Raw genomic sequence first — 17,670 nt, forward strand, 5'->3', positions numbered from 1 at the left:
AGGAATGCACAAGACAAACAGATGCCTGACCTCTTTAGCTTACACTCTGGAAATGATAAAGTTGATTGAATTTACAGGTATCAGTCTGTTAGCCAACAAATATTTACTGAGTATTCACTCTATGCCAGATACTTTTAATATCATAATGAACCAAAAAGACATAGTCCACATGCTCATGGACCTTACTATCTAGCAGATCAGGTAGATTTAGTCAAATCATTGCATATAATTATAATAAATATAATATAAGTGTGCAAAAGACTGAAGGAGAAGTACAGGGTTCTTAAGGAAATTTAGGCAGGAGAATATTCCCCTCCAGCCTGGGTGAAAAGAATTTTCTCTCTAAACTTTCCTCTCAGTTAAGAGAGTAAAGTCAGCGAACAGTTTGCAATAGCCAGAGGCCCAAGTCAGGCCAACAATGGAATGTCCAACAGTGTACCTGGAGGCAATGTGGCCAGTCAAATTGCTTGCTTGGGTCCTTTCAATTTTTTGTTGATTTATGACTTAGGAGTTCCTGTATGGTTTCGCTACAGAAACCAAGGTGAGAATTGTTGAATTGCTTTTAGCTATTATAAGGAATTCCGGAATTACGTTTTTCTTTTGCCTGCTCAAAGACTGTGGCAAACACCCCAACCTTCCATGGTGCCAAGAAGCTGCTGGAGACACAGAGCCTGGGATCATAAACAAAGCAATTATACAGCTGATTCATTGCAAGAGCATGTCCCTCACTGAGGTCACTGGTTCTGAGCAGAAAGAAGATAGAAGCCAAGAGAAGATGAAGAGCTGATGAAAAATATGTGTCCCACAGATAAAAACTGCTGCTCCTACAATCGTTAACATATCCTGCGAACAAATAAAAAACTAAAGCATCACTGCACTACATTCTTTAGTGAGGACAAGCTGATCTGTGGGATTCTGAATTACTCACCTCTTCATCAGGAGGGGGCTGGGCTGTGTTTGGAGAACTTTCATTTTCCAACACTCTCAGCAGACATTAAACAGGTGCATTATAAATACTAGTTGAATTATTACAGGTTTGTTTTCATTTGCTACCTGATTCTCTGAAGGATAAGAAAAATATAGAAATAGCTAATGATGAGTAAAAGAAATGTATAAATGATAAATTAATTTAGAGCTGTGTTATAATTCAGCCAAAATGCAGAAAATGAGTTCTCCGTGGTTCAACTTATACCTATATAAGCACAAATTCTTTTCTCTGTCCGGATGAATGACTAGGACCCATATTTCATGGCATCTTCTTCAAGTCAAGAAGGGCTAAAAGTGAAGGAAGCCAAGAAAATCAGAGAAGGAGAATGCTGGAAATTTAGGATATAGGAGAGTTACAGCATTAGACTACCTGGCTTATAGTCTCGGCTCTGCCACTGACTAGCTGTGAGACCTTAGGCCACTTACTCAGCCTTCATATCCTCTTTTGTTAAATGGGTACTTGCCTCGCAAGTTTTTCCTAAAAGAATCATTTGAGTTCATGTCCTTAACACAGTTTCTGGCACATAAGTGCTCCATAAATTTTAGTTTTCACTTCTAATGAATGGTTTTCTAAAATAATTTCTAATTCCACTCAAGATTTTTTAATAAATACGATTTGCTAAATACAAAGCTGAAGGTAAACTGTCATAACTCTGTAAGAAATTTTCTATAAATGCCCTCACAAATCAGGGGAAAAAATCCTCTTTCTGGTAGCCTTACGTGACCACCATACCCACACAATTTAGTGTGGCTTCTTGGAATTGAAAATACCCTCCTCCTATAATCAGGCTATTACAGAACCTGGTAGAAGATTAAGGGTAGGTTCCTGTCTTAAAGACAATTGTGCATAAATAAACTGGATTACTTTGCTATAATCCCAGAGTATAGGAAGTCCAAAGAATCTATGCATTTGGGTGTGTATATGCTTGGGGCCAGGCCTTGATTTGTCTGACAGGCCTTGGAGGGAGATAGAGTATATAAGGCATTCACCTAGAGTAAAATCAGGTTGAAACAATAAAAATGTTTTATGCTTTATGTAAACTGGTAAGTGTCACAACTCTTGGAATAACAGTCTTGCTGAAAAATTGACACACTTTTCCTTCTGGTATGTCTTGGCATAAATTGTTCCTCTCTCTGCAAGATTAACTGATACCATCTGTGAGTATTCTGGGCCCTCACTCTCAGCCAGTGTTTGAATCTGCATGTTTCTTTTCTTTGCCTCCTTTCAAAGGAAAAAAAAACAGGAATGCAAGCGTCACCCCTAGCTAATGGTCAAACGCAAAGTCGGAGCCCGTTGGTTCCCAGTTCTTTCCCAAGCCTTTTAACCCCTTGCTTCCAACTCTGCATCTGAAGGCAAAAACAGTCCTCGGAGACATGGCCCTCCCACTGCCTGTGATAGGCTGCTTGGAATAGCAACAGCCTGTGTCACCGAAAAGGGCAAAGCCTTCGGAAATAGAAACAAAGTTGGTCACAAATCACATTGGATTTGCCCTGAAGTTGTTTTGGGTTTTTTTCTTCTTCTTTTTTCCCCTCACCTTCTTTAGCATGCGACCATGGGGAAAGTGACTACTGTTGTCAGCAGGGGAAGTCGGGGTGGTCTGGTGCGGAGGGAACTGCTGTAACTTCTACGTGACCATGGTACCTGTTGAAAACACAGAGGGCCCCAGTCTGCTAAACCCGAAGGGGATACCAGCGGATCCCCTTGATGGCAGCGACAGAGCCAGCGGCAGCCGGCATCCTCCGTGGGCCAGAGGTAAAGCGAGACAGATGGGGCCGGGAGACCGGTTAGAGCAACAAGCTGAACTCGTGTCTCACGTGTGTGTGTGTGTGTGTGTCTGTGTGCGTGTGTGTCTGTGTGTGTGTGTACACGTGAGCGTGCTAAGTGCACGGAGAGAAGGAGACAGAACCTCATGGGAGGAGTGACAAGGAGCTATAATGTGAAGACTAATTCCCACTACTGGTAAACTGGGTCCCATTGATTGTGTTGACAATATAATGTATAATCTTTTTTTCACATGTATAAACACACACACACACACACGCACACACATACTTTTGCATTTATTGTCACAAATGGACAATCTGTAACAAGCAGACATTATAATTACCATTTTTAAAATCCATATTTTAAGTAGGCTTCATAAAATTATTAGTTACATAATCAATGAACACAACTTTGTTTTTGAGTTCCCAGCATCTGTTTGTAATGAATTGGAGCTTTATTTGGAACCTAAAATCTCTGCTTCCTTGCTCCTGCTCTCTTTAAAACTGGTCTTTCAAGCTGAAGTTTAGTACTTTTTCTTCGGGAGATGAAATTTGGAAAAGTTTTCATTTGGTTCAGTTGTCTTTGCTAAACAAAAAGCTTTTCTTCACTTCCACATTCACGATTCCCATAAACACATTGCACGCTTTTAGCTGCCTATTTCTATTCATTTGGTTTGTCCTCAAAGGAATAGACAGAAATGGTAATATGAAATGAAATTAAACACAAATAATTCTCTTTCCTACTGATTTCCTCAGCTCTGCTCTCCCTAGCCACATAATACATTCTCAGATGATATATTGGAATTTCAAGAATAATCAAAAACATCAAATGATGCAAAAAGCACTTACTTACCTTTCACCTTAGAATAGATCTGTATTCTTTCGTTTGCATTGTGGGTTTGTCCGATTTTAGAATTGAATCCACGACCTCTCTCATGGAGGCACAGAGTGGCACCTCCTGAGGAACTGAAAAGCTGTCATTCTTCCCTGTCTTGCTCCTTGCTTAGCCTTCTCTTTCTTCCCCTCTTCTAGAATGAATAATACCTGGGGTCATCTTTCAGTACAGGCTAACCCTCTCTTAAGCAGAGATTTCTCTAATGGTGTTTTCTGGCCCCTCAGTCTAAACGCAGGCAAGTGAAACTTATATTTGGGGGTAAAGGGTAAGATTTAAAGAATTCTTCTCTCTAAACTTCTGCAAGATTGAACTGAAGGACTAGGTGAGTTAGTGAGAGCAACAAAAATGTTAACAATGATAATGATACAAAGAAGATGAAAAATTTTGTCCTGGAGGGGCCTCTATGATAACAATTAAAAATTGACCATTGAATTTTGATATGGCTCTGAAAGCACAGTATACTCTTAATAGATTAAACTGCACAAGTTCACAATTATCTCAAAGCATCTTAAGATGTATGTATGTTTGTAAAGGTTGAATACATGCACAAAATTCTGCTTAAAGTGCAACTGTTTATGCTGTTGGAAAGAAATGATAAATAAATAAATACCGTAAGTTATCGTTTACATTTAATTTTAAGTGAACCTGATTATGAAAAACCTTAAATGTTTCCCTAAAATTTTAAATGAATACATCTTTGATTTTTGCTACATATAGTTTATATTCGGATAAATACAAACCTTTTATTGTTACCTTTGTAAGTTTTCTTAAGTTGTTTTAAACATCTTAGTATCCAAAGGCAAGGCAATTGTGTGTGTGTGTGTGTGTGTGTGTGTGTGTGTGTGTGTGTACATACATACATTATATATATATGGTATAGTACAGACTCATTTTATGTTATTGAACTCTGCTGTTGGGATTATATTTTAGTCTATTTTATGAAGATGTTGAGGTTTAATGAAGTAATTTTTGACAAATACTCCTTTTGACTTTTTTTATATTTTTAAACTTCCAAAGTTTCATCCAGGAAATTCGATGTATTTAAAATATGCTTAAAATTTATCATACTATTTGTACACTTGAAGATAGCAAGTTTGTCTATAGTCCTAGATCAAAAAAAATTAAAGCACAAAGAGGAATGAGTTATACAACCTAGGACAAGGTAATTAAATCATTTGAGATACTGAAAAATGAAACAAAACAAAAGTCCTAAAATCTGTGATTGCACCCCCTTAATGCTAGTGTGTGCAATGAAAAGTGTTGGCAGGTCTTTCTCAGCCAATTCCTATTAAACTGGAAAGAATGCTTTGTTTCAATGACTAAAAGCTAATGAACTTAAATTCAATTTCAAAAATCTATGATTCAAAGTGGGTACATTTTTAGCAAATTTTTCAGTGTTTGTAGATATGTTATAATTCACCTCATAGGGCAGGGTTGAGCTCAATTTGATATTCTGGTGCCTGGAACCAACAACAGATGTAGGTGACAGGAGAAACATAGACTGCTGGAGCATCTCACACAAGGAGAACATGAGGCCAGAGATGCATAGCTGGCCCAAGTTCATGCAGTGGCTGGTGCAAAATTGATCCTAGCAGCCTCTGACCTAAAGGCCTAATTCCTGTTCCTCCACCTCAGACACTGGGTCTCCCAGGCTCTTCTAATTTCATGATTCAAAAAACTGGCTTGGAGAAGAGTTTCCTTAAGTACCCCCTAACTCCACCAGCACTGCTTTTTCCTCTTGGATCTACCCAAAAGGTCAGAAACCAAGAACAGCATCCGTTGTATGAATGCAAGTTCTCAACTCTGCAGGTCTAGCTGCCGAATACACTGGAACCCAGATCACTCGGAGCAGACTCACCCATTTAGCTGAAAGGGCTATACTTCATGTTCTCTGAGACCCTGCTAAATCCCCGATGCCACAGTCTGAAATTTAACAAACGCACTCTTCCGCTAATCAGATGAATGAGGCGGTTGTTCGCAAATGTTTAAAGCTGTGAACTTTATACAAATGGAAGCTGAGCAGGTGGTCAGTACGTAAGACAGGTAACCACAGCCTGCTCTTGTAGGAAGATGGGAGGCGGAGAAAGGGAAGATCTGCACCCTCCCAGCCCTCGCAGGCTCCTTGAGTGGGGTCACACTGAGCAAACCTCAGGTCCACCCCTACTCTGGTCAGGCAGGCCTTGCTTTTTGTTTGTTTGTTCGTTTGTTTGTTTGGGGCGTATTTACTGTGCCCTACTGACTATTGGGCTCCCAGGTTTAGCCTAATCTGACCCCCTTGAATTCAGTGAGGCCCAGCTTTCTCAGGCTTTCTTGGACAGCCTGAGAGGAGGGCTATTGTAAGAGAGACTGAAGAGACTTTGAGAAAGAAACTTATCCCCAAGAGAAAGTCAGGCCGACCAGCTCGACCTAATAAGAGAGCTTTAGTTGCAAGAGCAGCAATTCTAACAGTAGACCAGTCACTTTGGGAAGACCTTGGTCTGGGTCATTCTCATTTTTTCGAGCTCTCCATATATTAAAAAGTAAAGTGGAAAAACTCATGACAAAAATTATCGTGTTTTTAAAAAGTATATTTAAAAAATTAATGGCTGATAACAATAACAAAAAAATGTTATGTGTAGCTTGACAGGAAGTGACAGGATTTATAGACATATGAATTTATGAGGGACTATGAACTCTTTTATGTGCAGTTAAGACCAGATTTTAAAAAAATGTAACCATCTCTGCTTTCATTTCAGTCAGCTTGTCTGTCTCTGAGTGTACATTTAACCTCCCTTGGAAATCACATCCAACGTCTGTCTATAACTGAGGCTTTTTTTGTGACTATGAGGTCCAGGCAAATAGCTTCTCCAAGATCTAGGAAGGAAGGAGGCTCTAAACAAACTTAGTGGAAGCTGTTTCACCACAAAGTCTGGGTGGTGATTGGCGCACCCAAATCTTACCCTTCTTCCTGCTCAGAAAAACAAAGTGCGGCTCCCTGCCTGCGTCCATTTAGCATCAAGCGTAGGAATGCTATGCTATGCGTTCCAGGATTTGACATTTTTGGCGATCGAACCACTAAAACCAGAACGCTACAAATAAAGTGATGTCATTTGTTTCCAAAAACTATCGACATACTAGAGCAATATGAAAATAATAATAAGAGCAAGACATTTCGTGGCAGACTCTGGGGATAAGGTTAGGACTGTAATTCACGAGTTACTGGGGTAAACACTGCAGGCGCCAGTGCTGCTGGGGAGTATTCTCAAGGCAAACTGGAAAAGGTTAAAAGGCTCTTGTTCCCCTTTAAGATCATGTCACCAAAGAGATCGCCATTTGCCAGAGACCACCTCTTGGGCAGCAGACACACACCGGTGGGAGCCTGCGGTGGCAGGGCCTGGCAGACATGGATGAAGCCAGGCCAAGATGCCACCAAGCAATGCTGCTGATCTGGAGTGACAGAAATCAGCTGGCAGATACCAGTGTACTTAAACTGTTTTTATAGCCAAAGCCTATTCTGATAAGTCAATGCTCCTGTCCCAGTTGGTAAATATTTTAAACATTACCTTTCTCTCTGGTAAGACTGCGAGCAGGAGCTGAGGCTCAGAGATCCCAAGAACATGCCTGCTGTTAACTGATAGAACCTTAATGCCAGCCTTTGAGACATATTTTTCATGAATTCTCAAGGGGCTACTTTCTAGTAGTCTAGAGCTTATATAGCTGGTAAAAACAGAACTCAAAATATAATGAATTCACCCTACAACAGACTGAGGAAACTGATTTATAGATATTTATCGAAGGTGAATCAGCTGATTTTAAAATGCAATTTTTAATTGCTGTAGATGTGTAGGATTATATTTTTCATTTAAGAATAGTTAGTTCTTAAAGCTGGTTTTGTAGGTAACATTTTCTCAGTAGGAGGAACCGACGTACTATTTTAGCTTCAGGGTTGAAAAAGTTCTGATCTCCAAACCGCCCTCCATTAGTGCTCAATTAGCTTGGGCTTTAAGAGCTGAGACAGCTATTTACTCAGACTGGTTTTATAAGATTCTTAAATGGTGCAGAGTCAGGGCACCTTAGTTCAATGTTTTTTCTCATGAACAGTCTTCCCCAAGATGATGAGTTATTGAATAAAATTAGGCAATGAAAGCCATGTAACAGGACACCAAGTTATGGTGGTAAGAAAGAGGAAAAGTTGGGATGGGCTTATTCCCAAAAAACTATTTGACCTGTGGGGCAAAAAGATAAATTTCCTCCTACTTTTCTAAATTCTGGCTAGAGTAATAATCAAATGAATGTGAGACAGATTAACAGGAGAAAATGGTCACATTTATTGCATATATATTTATTACACATATACATATGTATTTTTACATATGTATTTTATTACATATATTAATATGTATTTATTACATATATATATATATACAGGGGTCCCATAAGAATATGAGACCGGAGACAGATCAAGCAGTTAAGGCTTATATGCCATCTTGAGCTAAGAAGAAGAGAGGTGTCGTGGTTTGGGACATCATAGGGCAATAAGACAATTCATCTGGAGATGGAAAAGCAAATGTTTAGTTAATAAATGTTCGCTGAGCCATGTGTATCAGTGGGACACAAGAGAGGACTTTGATTAAAGGGGCCTTGCTAGGTCCTTCCCGATCATACCTAGTTCCTAGTAAATGATTGTTGCCAATGATGGTCTCTCTCTTCCTGGAGCAGACCCTCTGTCTAAATTTCTTAAAGAAGTTAAGAGCAAGATCAAAGTTTTTCCTGAGTCTTTCTTTTCTTAAAAATAACCAGCTTAAAACCGTTAATATCCCAAAAAGCCTACTTTGGAGTACTAAATTCTGCTTCCCTTCAGACCAAATACCAGATAAGATTTCTCATCCCATCTTCTCTCAGAAAGTACCCAATCTCAGTTAAAGGTGCAGAACCTGAATCTCCCAAATACTTCTCGGCTGAAACTTCGAGTCAAATATATTGCCTTATAGTAAATCATAAAAATCATACTTTTTTTTTTTTTAATTTGTTTTACTTAATTTTGGCTCAGTGGTTATCATTTTCCTTCCGGTGTCACAGCACATTCATGCATTTGCTAACTGGCTATGCCTCAATGATATAATTTTTCTACACAACTTAAATAGAAGTAATAGTAAGACTAAAATAATTTATCTCATTATTCTAATTTTAGGAGCTATCATTCTTTTTGAACAATGACTCACTTTATACTGTCCTGCCAAAATATCAAGGAGAAAAATGCAGACCTTCTTTTGACTTTTAAGAGTGCTTTTCCTTAAGAAAATCAAATATAATTTACCTTTGAACTATTAAATTGTGCTTCTCTTGGAAGTAATTGTCTCTCAGAAACACTTAGGATTCAGGTCTACCTGATTCTATTAAGCTCTGGAACTGTTAACTATGTCCATATTATTTTGTCCAAACTGTTTTGCTCCTGTGTGCACCTGTTGCCACACTTTGTGAAAGTTGGAGTCAGGAGCTATGTGCAATGCGAATTTAGCAACCGGCCTGAAATAGCATCTCAGCTTCAGATGTGTAAGGTTTTTTTAAGAATAGAGGGGAAAGTTGTAATTAGAATCAATTTGTTTGTTGAAACAGCATCCCCAACCTGATGAATTTTTGTATTTCCATTGGAAAACAAAACTGTAGACACCTCAAGGCAAAATCACAGGAAGACTGTTTCATGCTGTAGGCCCAGTTGTGTAGCTACTGTCAAAAACAAAAGAATTCAAGAATTTATAGAAAGGCATAACTGTTATGCTGGAAACAAGGTATCTTTTTACTTCCTTTGCTATCAGTAAGAGAGACTGTTTCAAAGTTTTACTTCCCTGTTATGGAGATTTTACCCCATCACTCAGACTAAAAAATATCTTTGTTGAATGATTATTGTGGGCCAAGAGCTTCCATTATCACTATTCCTTCTTATCTTTACAACAACTCAATGAGATAATATTACCTCCAGTTCACAGATAAGGAAACTGAGGCTAGCAGAACAACAAATAACATTTACTAAATACTACTGTGAATTTCTGTCTAATTTATTCTCATAACAACTTTATGAAGTAGTTAATATTGTCTTTATCTTATGAATGAGGATACAGGGGAACAGAAAGATTAAGGGACAAGTCTAGCTGGTAAATAATCAGGCACTCTGACTCCAGACTGTACCTTTACCATTAAGCCTCCTATAGAAAAGCAAAGTGACTTCCTCCAGGTAGCATGGGTAATAGGTGGCAGCACAGAGATCTGAACCTCAGTATGCTAAATCCAGTCCAAGGTTTTGCCCACTTGACCAGCAATACCATCCAGCACTGATGTCTCTACTTCCTGCTCAGTTCTGTGAATTTGGGTACCCATTTATACTCATGTCAGAACTCTATTGCATTCGATTTTAGCTAATTTCCTAATTTTACATGTAATGTATTTTTTTCTGTAAGTTTATAAGTTCCCAGATAAAATATGTATTCTTGTACCTATCAGAGTTCTGAGCTGACTGCAGGTGCTTGCAAAGTACTGTAGTACTGTGCAGTTTATAAAAGGCAAAAACTATGCCTCTTCTCTGTATTTCCGTCAGGGATCACATGCATGTAGCCCAAGTGCCATCATCTTGGGCCATCAAATCCAGATGTAACCTAGGAAATGTCTCAACATAGTGCTCACAGTGAATACCCTGCTGACTCTGCTGTTCACCAGGAAGAACCTGCCTACCATCTGTGCCCAATGCAGTGCTGACACACAGTACATGTTGAATTGTTAAATGAACAAATAAGTGAAGAAGTGTTGTTGAGCTGAACTAAGGAGCATTTTAATTCAGCAATACTTATTGAGAAGCACAGTGCTGGATGCTTCAGGGTAAAAAAAAAAAATCTAAGATGTTATTCATGTCCGTAGATTTTACCAACTCATCAGAAAGATAAGAATCTAAATAACTACAAGACAATTATTTAACAAATTTTGAATGTCTACTGGGGTTCACGCAGGATGCTAAACTCTGGGTCCACTAGTGAACAAGAGACACCCAAGCAATGCAGATGCTTATTAGCAATCGATGGAGAAAAACAGAGATCAAGATGCTTACTTTGGAAGAGGTGGGCAGATATACGTAATACTACGGTAGTGCTCATGGGGTAGCTCAGCCACATTTGAAGGATTCTGGAAGATAGTGTGGCTCAGCTGAGTCAAGAGTCACAAAAGTAGAACTGAGAAGCATTTTTCTCAGTCTGTTGAAATCTTGCTTCCAGGTGCATACTCTTTTTGGCTCCAATAAATTTTTATAAAAATTCCAAAAAAAAAAGAAAAAAGGTATAATTAAGTTTTACAGAGAGCATTCTAAGTAGAGAAATTATCTTGTATACACCTTTGGAGAAGAGAGAATGGCACTTTCAGGGAATGCAAATATTTTTGTATGTTGAGAGCGCAGAAGGGGGAAGGAAAATGACAAAAGAATCTGAAGACGGAAGCAAGAACAATATCATGAACCTTTTTATGCTAAGTACCATGAGAGGAGGAATTCTTAGAAAGAGACCATATCAGTTTAAGAGAAATAAAGAAAGTTTCTGAAAATAATGGTAGTGGTGACAGAATCAGGGAGTCTTGGAAAACCTCACTTGCATGTCTCCAAAGCCTCTAACTTTATGGGGTCCTCATTCTCTTGTTATTTAAATAAAAATAGCTTCGGCTCCCGTAAGATTAAATCTGCATGCCTCCTTGCTCCTCGGTCCTGCTCCTATCCTTATGATTCTCATTGCTTCTTGCACCAACTTCCTGTTTCCACTGGATTCTTGCCCCTCACTTCTTGCAGCTAGTCTTTTCTCTAATTCCTGCTCCAATCCATACAGGGATTACAGCCCCTTTTCCTTCATGTACTCAAGTCCCATTCACACAGCTTTTGTAGATTTTGCTGATGATTTGAAAAGGAATGGGCTCTTTCTTAAAATCTTGTCAAATCCACCATAGGGAATTTCTTGTAAACCAAAAATTTCTAAAGCCCACAGATCTTTTGCCCTATTGGTCCCTTATGTTCTCTCCCCGTCCCCATCCTCTGCAGCTTGACAACCTGTCCTGACATTTTCTTCCATTTCTCCTATTTCTGGGCTCTTTTAGGTATCTCTCCCTCTCTCTCTCGCTCTCTCTCTCTCTCTCTCTGTCACACACACACACACACACACACACACACACACACACACACACACGTCAAAATTCTCCCTTTATATTATATAAAACATCTCACTCTTTTCTCCTCTTTCTCTTTCTCATAGTCTGCCTGTATATTGTCAACATGCCCTATGGGCTTCTCCCCTAATACTTGGGTGGCCATCCAGGTATTTATTTTTAGTAAATAAAGTGCTCTTTCTAAGAGCTTTACAGCCACAGGCTTTATAATATTATTTCTTTTCTTCCTATTTTATATCCCTAAATAAAGAAATTAAAAAGCACTAAGGATGATTCATAACCATTTCTGAGTACACGAACTCCTTTTAAAATAGAAAAGCTCTTAGAATTTAAAAAACGTTTATCACATCTACATATGTTTAAAATCTTGCCATACAGATATGTATGTTACTTTTCCCAGCAGTCAATGATCATTGATGGGATGAGGATCCTTTTTAAAGACCTTGTCAATTTTTAAATGTCCATAGTTCACCACATCTCTCACACATTGAGAACCTCCATCGTAGAGACATCCCAGTCTCTAGGTAAGAGGTTTGCCGGTTTGCTCATCAGATTCACTCCTATTATCTATTGAAAATCTCCACAAAAACACTGAAAGAGATATACAACTACAGAAGCATTAAAGCCAGATATATTCGTCAATGAGTTGAGACTTAACCTTAAATAAAATGTAAACATGGGCCTAATGTATAAAATTGGTCAGTAAAATGTTAGATTTCCACAGACTTTAACTGTACATCCCTCAAGGAGAGAATTGTCACTTTCCAGAGACAGAGAAGACTTCACAGCCTTTGGAGCTGCTTTTTCAGAGGGCCAGTTTTTGCTCCACAATGCAATTCTTCCCATCCCTTCCTGCCATTATTATTTCTCTTCCTATATTTTTTCAGGGGCTACAGTTTCTAAGATTTCGACAACTTCGAGCTAGATAGGAAAGACAGTGCTCATTGCATTTTGGGGCATGAAATCAGTGTAAGAAGGGACAAAGCCTAGAGGAGCCACTGGAATGGTGCAATCTAGAAGTTGTAGTTTTGCACGTACTGTTTTTGACAAGCAAAGCCCTACAGACTGCTTTCAATAATACAGGAATGATTTCCCTTATTCATAGTCAGGGAACCAAAAAAATTCCTTTCTCAGTTCAATGGAGCCACACCAGAAAAATAACTTCTTGGCGTCAGAAATCTGCCTAGCAGCTCTGCACATCAGTTGCTCCTCCAGGTCTGAGAGGTTGCAACCAGGTGGCTAGAATGAGATCAGACACTGCCAACCTAACAGCAATTCCAGCTCCCTCTTAATACTCTGCCTTTCCTATCTGGGGAACTAAAAGATTCAGATCCTCACTTCTCAGTCTCTCTTGCAGCCAAGTTTGACCACAGATCCCATTGGTTCTGGTCAATGAAACATTAGGGTAACTTTGTAAGGGAGGAAAAAAGTTTTCCTCAATCCTCTTGGGATCTCAGGCTGGGTCTGAAAATTAAGCTGACAAAGACAGATTACAGGAGAAAAGCATACAAATTTATTTAATGCAAGTTTCACGAGACATGGGAGCCTTCATAAGGAAATGAAGATGCAAAGAAACAGTTAAACCTCAGTATTTTTATGCCAGGTTTGATGTAGAAATATGATAGAGAAGGAGTATGAGGTAAGTGTGGAAAACTGGGGGAAACTTAGCAAGGCCTGTTTGTTCACATTCTTCTTGGCCTCTCTTTGGAGATAAGCGTGCTCCTTTCCTCCTGGTATAGGGAAGGCACCTCTCACAAGTTTTTATGACCTGCTTCAGGGGGGAGAGTGAGGGGAAGGTCAGAGGGACCCTCTTGCTTCTGCCATTTTCTCAGACTCCTTCGGCTTAAAATATGCAATATGCCAAGGTGCCATATTTTGGAACAGCGTGTCTTGAACCTCATCATCTTCCAAGGTGCTGTGTAAAGTTCCCTCCTCAATGAAAGAAAAGGGGTTTGCCCTGAGCCTGCTTCCGTTGTCTCTTGCCTTCAAATCTGGCTGTGAGAGAATCTTATGCCTGGAGCTGTGGCAGCCACCTCGCACAAGTCTGGACAAAAGCCAACCCTCGAGGTGGCAGGAACAGAAGGATAGATGTGAATTCTTGGAGACACCAAACTCGGCGTGGTCTCCTTGCTAATTAAACATTCAATGCTATGATGTTTTAAGCCCTTGTTTGTCAGGTTTTCGGTTCCTTGCGATCAAAACTATCACTGACGTGTGGGGCTGGATAAAGAACGCAGCGAATCTGGTCATTGCCAAGTACATTTTAAATACAAAGGCACTGCATGCCTTAGACAAGTTCTTATTACAGGACCTACATTTTGTAAAGCCTCCGATTTCTGTTCTGTATAATCTTTTAAAAATGGACTCTGAACAAAGAGGACTAGGACAATCTAACGACAAGAGTAAAGTGAGGTAAAGCCGGAGCTGGCTGGGAACGAAGATACTAGTAGACCTATGTAAGACATGCAAAGAGTGTGAGGAGATAACACTGAAAAAGCAGAGTTATTATCTGAAATCTGTGATGTGGGGGATAAATATGAGAAGCTATTCTCAATATACATAGAAAGGGCGAGGAGATAGACGTGAGAGAGAAAATAAATATACATAAGCAGTACATAACAAATTATTCCTAAAATGATGGTGGCTGGGGGGGAGGACCGAAATGCTAGAAGAAATCTTTTCACAGTAGAAGAACTCAACTAGTTGCAGAAAAACTTAGAAGAAACAAGCACCAAGACTTGTTTCCCCAAGAAAGTTTTACATTGAAGGAGGAAAAGAAGAAAGAGCAGAAAGAAAGAAAGAAAAGAATGAAAGTCATACATGTAATCACCCAGAAAAACAAAACAATATGCAGGGAACTGCTAATGTGCCAATTTTAAAACTGTCCTCTCTTTATGCCTCCCTAGCCGATAGAATTTGGAGAAGATCAAACCTAAGATTGGGAAAATAAAAAAGAAAGAAAATAAAAAAGAAAGAAAACAAAATTCCTATTTTTTTTTTTTTGTCTGAGAAAGATCAAAGAATAGTAGAGATAGAGAGAGGCCAGATTTTTCTCTTGGTCTGTTTCATCATATGCTAAAGAGAGGATTCATGTACAGGGGAGCGGGGGCGGGTAGTGGTCAGACAAATATTGGGCTCGAGCCCAATATTTACCACCACAGGGGGAACCACATGTGGTTCAGGGCCAAGAGGCAGCATCTGGGACCTTTGACAGCTGTTGGAAACACCACACTTCAACTCTCCATGGGACATGCCCTCTGGGAGACCGTGTGAGGAAGCTTTCTGGCTAAGCCAGCTCCCCTCCTTCCTAGGGTCCACAATAGCATCTGCTGAGCTCTTGTGTCGGGCACTGTGTAGGCCCCCCTGATACAGACACTCCTGTTCTCAAGGCATTCCCAATCTACGGCAGAAGCAGGTACGATTAACACAGTCCGGGGCGCTATAAAGCCCTGGCTGCAAAGGCAAGAGAGGGAAGAAAGATTAATGCCAAAGAGAGGGAGTCTGGAAAGGTTTTGTAAAGAAAGGGTTATTTGAGCTGGATCTTCAAAGATAAGTCAGGTTTCCCTAGACTCTGAAGTAAGAGCGAGGACATGCTGTGAGGGGGAACAGCATGATGAGAAGCACAAGTCTGGGAAGGCGCACAGCATTTTCCAGAAACAGCAGGTAGTCTGAATGAGCTGAAGAACTGGTCCCTGGAGACTGCAGTGGGATCTGAAACCCTGGTCCACTGAAAGGGGACCACTAAACACTGAGTGTGATTAACCAAAGAATGAGTCCATGCACTGGGCTGATATTTAATAAAATATAAATATATGAGGAACAACAAAACACTTTATGGTGTATGTAATGGTTTTCATGTTGACAGGCTAATAATTGTGCCGAGAGCTTTACAGAAATGTTGACAGTATGCTGTTCAAATGTGAATTGTTTATGTAAAAATATAAATATAAATATAAATAATAGAAAGTTCTAGCTACTAACCATGAAGTTATACTGGGTTTTAACCTTAGCCTGCTGACAAAACTGTGGGGAGGAAAGGACCAAGGGTAGCTATTCTGGAATGCTACTATCATTCATTCATTTCTTCATTCACTCAACAAACATTTCTTGAGTGTTTACCTTGTGCCAAAGACTACATGTGAGAATATGGATATAAGTAAAACAAAGTTCTTGGCTTCAAAGAACTTTCAGTCTAACAGGGGAAGACAAAACAGGTAAGTAAATAAATTCCTTAAAATGTGACCAGTGTCCTGAATACACACATTCTGTGCATGGGGAAGCACAAAGGGGCCAGGGGTGAAATGGCAGAATAAGGCAGGGCAGGGTGGTCATCGTCGGGGAGGTGGCACTTGGGATAGGTTTTGAAAGATGGGTTGGTATTTAGGAGAAAGGAGCAGAGAAAGGGGAGACCACAACTGCAAGGCCATTTGGGGAACACTGCAAGTTTTTCTTGGCAAAAGAAGAAATAGGAGATCTTTTAAATTTGTGAAGCATTCAGTTTGTCAAGCTGTATAATTACCTGGCCACCTGCCAAGAAAAACCTGTGTATGCATGCTTTTCATTCTGTTGTAGGGTTTAGTCAGCCGGCAAGTGTTTATTGTGTGTTCATTATGTACATACGCTATAATAGGCAAGTGGGAAGAAAGGAAAAAAGAAAGCAGGCAGAAACTCAAATATTGTGGAAAAATGGAGTGTTTCATTTTGCGCCAGTCAGTTGTGGTTTCATCCGAGTGACCGTGAGCTGGGCAGACAATGCAGCTATTGTAGCAGTGGCTGCAGTCTCATGGCCTATTGGGCTGTCCTTTGCGCCCTCATGAAGGTCTCAGCACTCTGCTTTGCATAAAGCCTCCTGGTTGTGATCACATCTTTGATAAGAATGGTTTTACTTTATTATCTTATTAAAGAATCGTCATTGCATCAAAAAGAACACTGCTGTTCTTCTAGCAAAGCAGCAATACGGAGGGTAGGTATGACCCAACAGGTCTTGGGGACCAGTTGCCAGTCTCCAGATAGTTGCCACTTCTGTGATGTTTGCAAAAGCCTGGGAAATCCCTTTGGCACTTTTGAGGACCGCAGGGATGTCAAGGAAGAGCCGCTGTGAAGCCAGGCCACGAGCAAAATGGCTGGGGAAGCAAAACTTCATCTGAACGTTAAGTGCAGCCTGACTTCAGGGCTGGGTGTTTCTTTGAAAAGACACTAATTAGGATTCCTCCCCCTACTCTCTCCTTTAGCACTGACTGCTTCTCCTCCGTCCACTCGGCTAACCCAGATTTCTCCATCCATGTTCAGGCAAACATAAACCCCATTTTCTTGCCATATCCTCTCTCTTTCCTCCTGTTCACTGCCAGATTTCTTAGGAAAGTTCTCTTTACTTTCTGGCATTCACAGGAGAACATCTTGCTTCTGTCACCATCAGCCAAAAAAGTAGACACAGGAAAAGCCCACTCTTTATGCCTCTTTTCACTGTTTTTATGTGGTAAAATAGCACTAGGAAAATTACCTGTGATGGAAGTTGACAGGAGGGAAAAACTCTCAAAGTTCTTTCTGCTTGTCTAATAATGAAATAGTCGTGAGACAGATTAGCAAGAGAAAATAACCAAATTGAATTACATACATATGTATGGGAACTCCACATACATGAGCAAATGAGAGGTTCAGAGACAGAAAGGGAAATTAAGGTACAGATGACATTTTGGACTAGGGATGAGGTAAGGAACCTTGGGGCTTCAGAAAGCAATTGCAGGGAGAGCACATGTTCAGCCATTATTAGTTTACCCTGACACGCAGGCAGGTAAAACATGATTCCTGGTGATAACTCTTATCATAGGCCAAGCCCCTCATTTAAATTCTAGATA

The 17,670-nt window shown here is 39.9% G+C and overlaps 1 protein-coding gene across 1 annotated transcript in view; it reads left to right on the forward strand.

Moving 5' to 3' along the window:
• The first annotated feature begins 2,445 nt into the window (after positions 1–2,445).
• The window catches only part of SLC2A12 (solute carrier family 2 member 12), a 46,078-nt gene continuing 30,853 nt past the window's right edge, over positions 2,446–17,670 (forward strand). The window contains exon 1 of the mRNA XM_006915399.2: positions 2,446–2,740. Within this exon, the coding sequence (XP_006915461.1) occupies positions 2,623–2,740 (118 nt within the window). The 5' untranslated portion in view covers positions 2,446–2,622. The remainder of the gene's footprint in view (positions 2,741–17,670) is intronic.

This window comes from Pteropus alecto, unplaced genomic scaffold (assembly GCF_000325575.1).
Source record: "Pteropus alecto unplaced genomic scaffold, ASM32557v1 scaffold185, whole genome shotgun sequence".
NCBI lineage: Eukaryota > Metazoa > Chordata > Mammalia > Chiroptera > Pteropodidae > Pteropus > Pteropus alecto.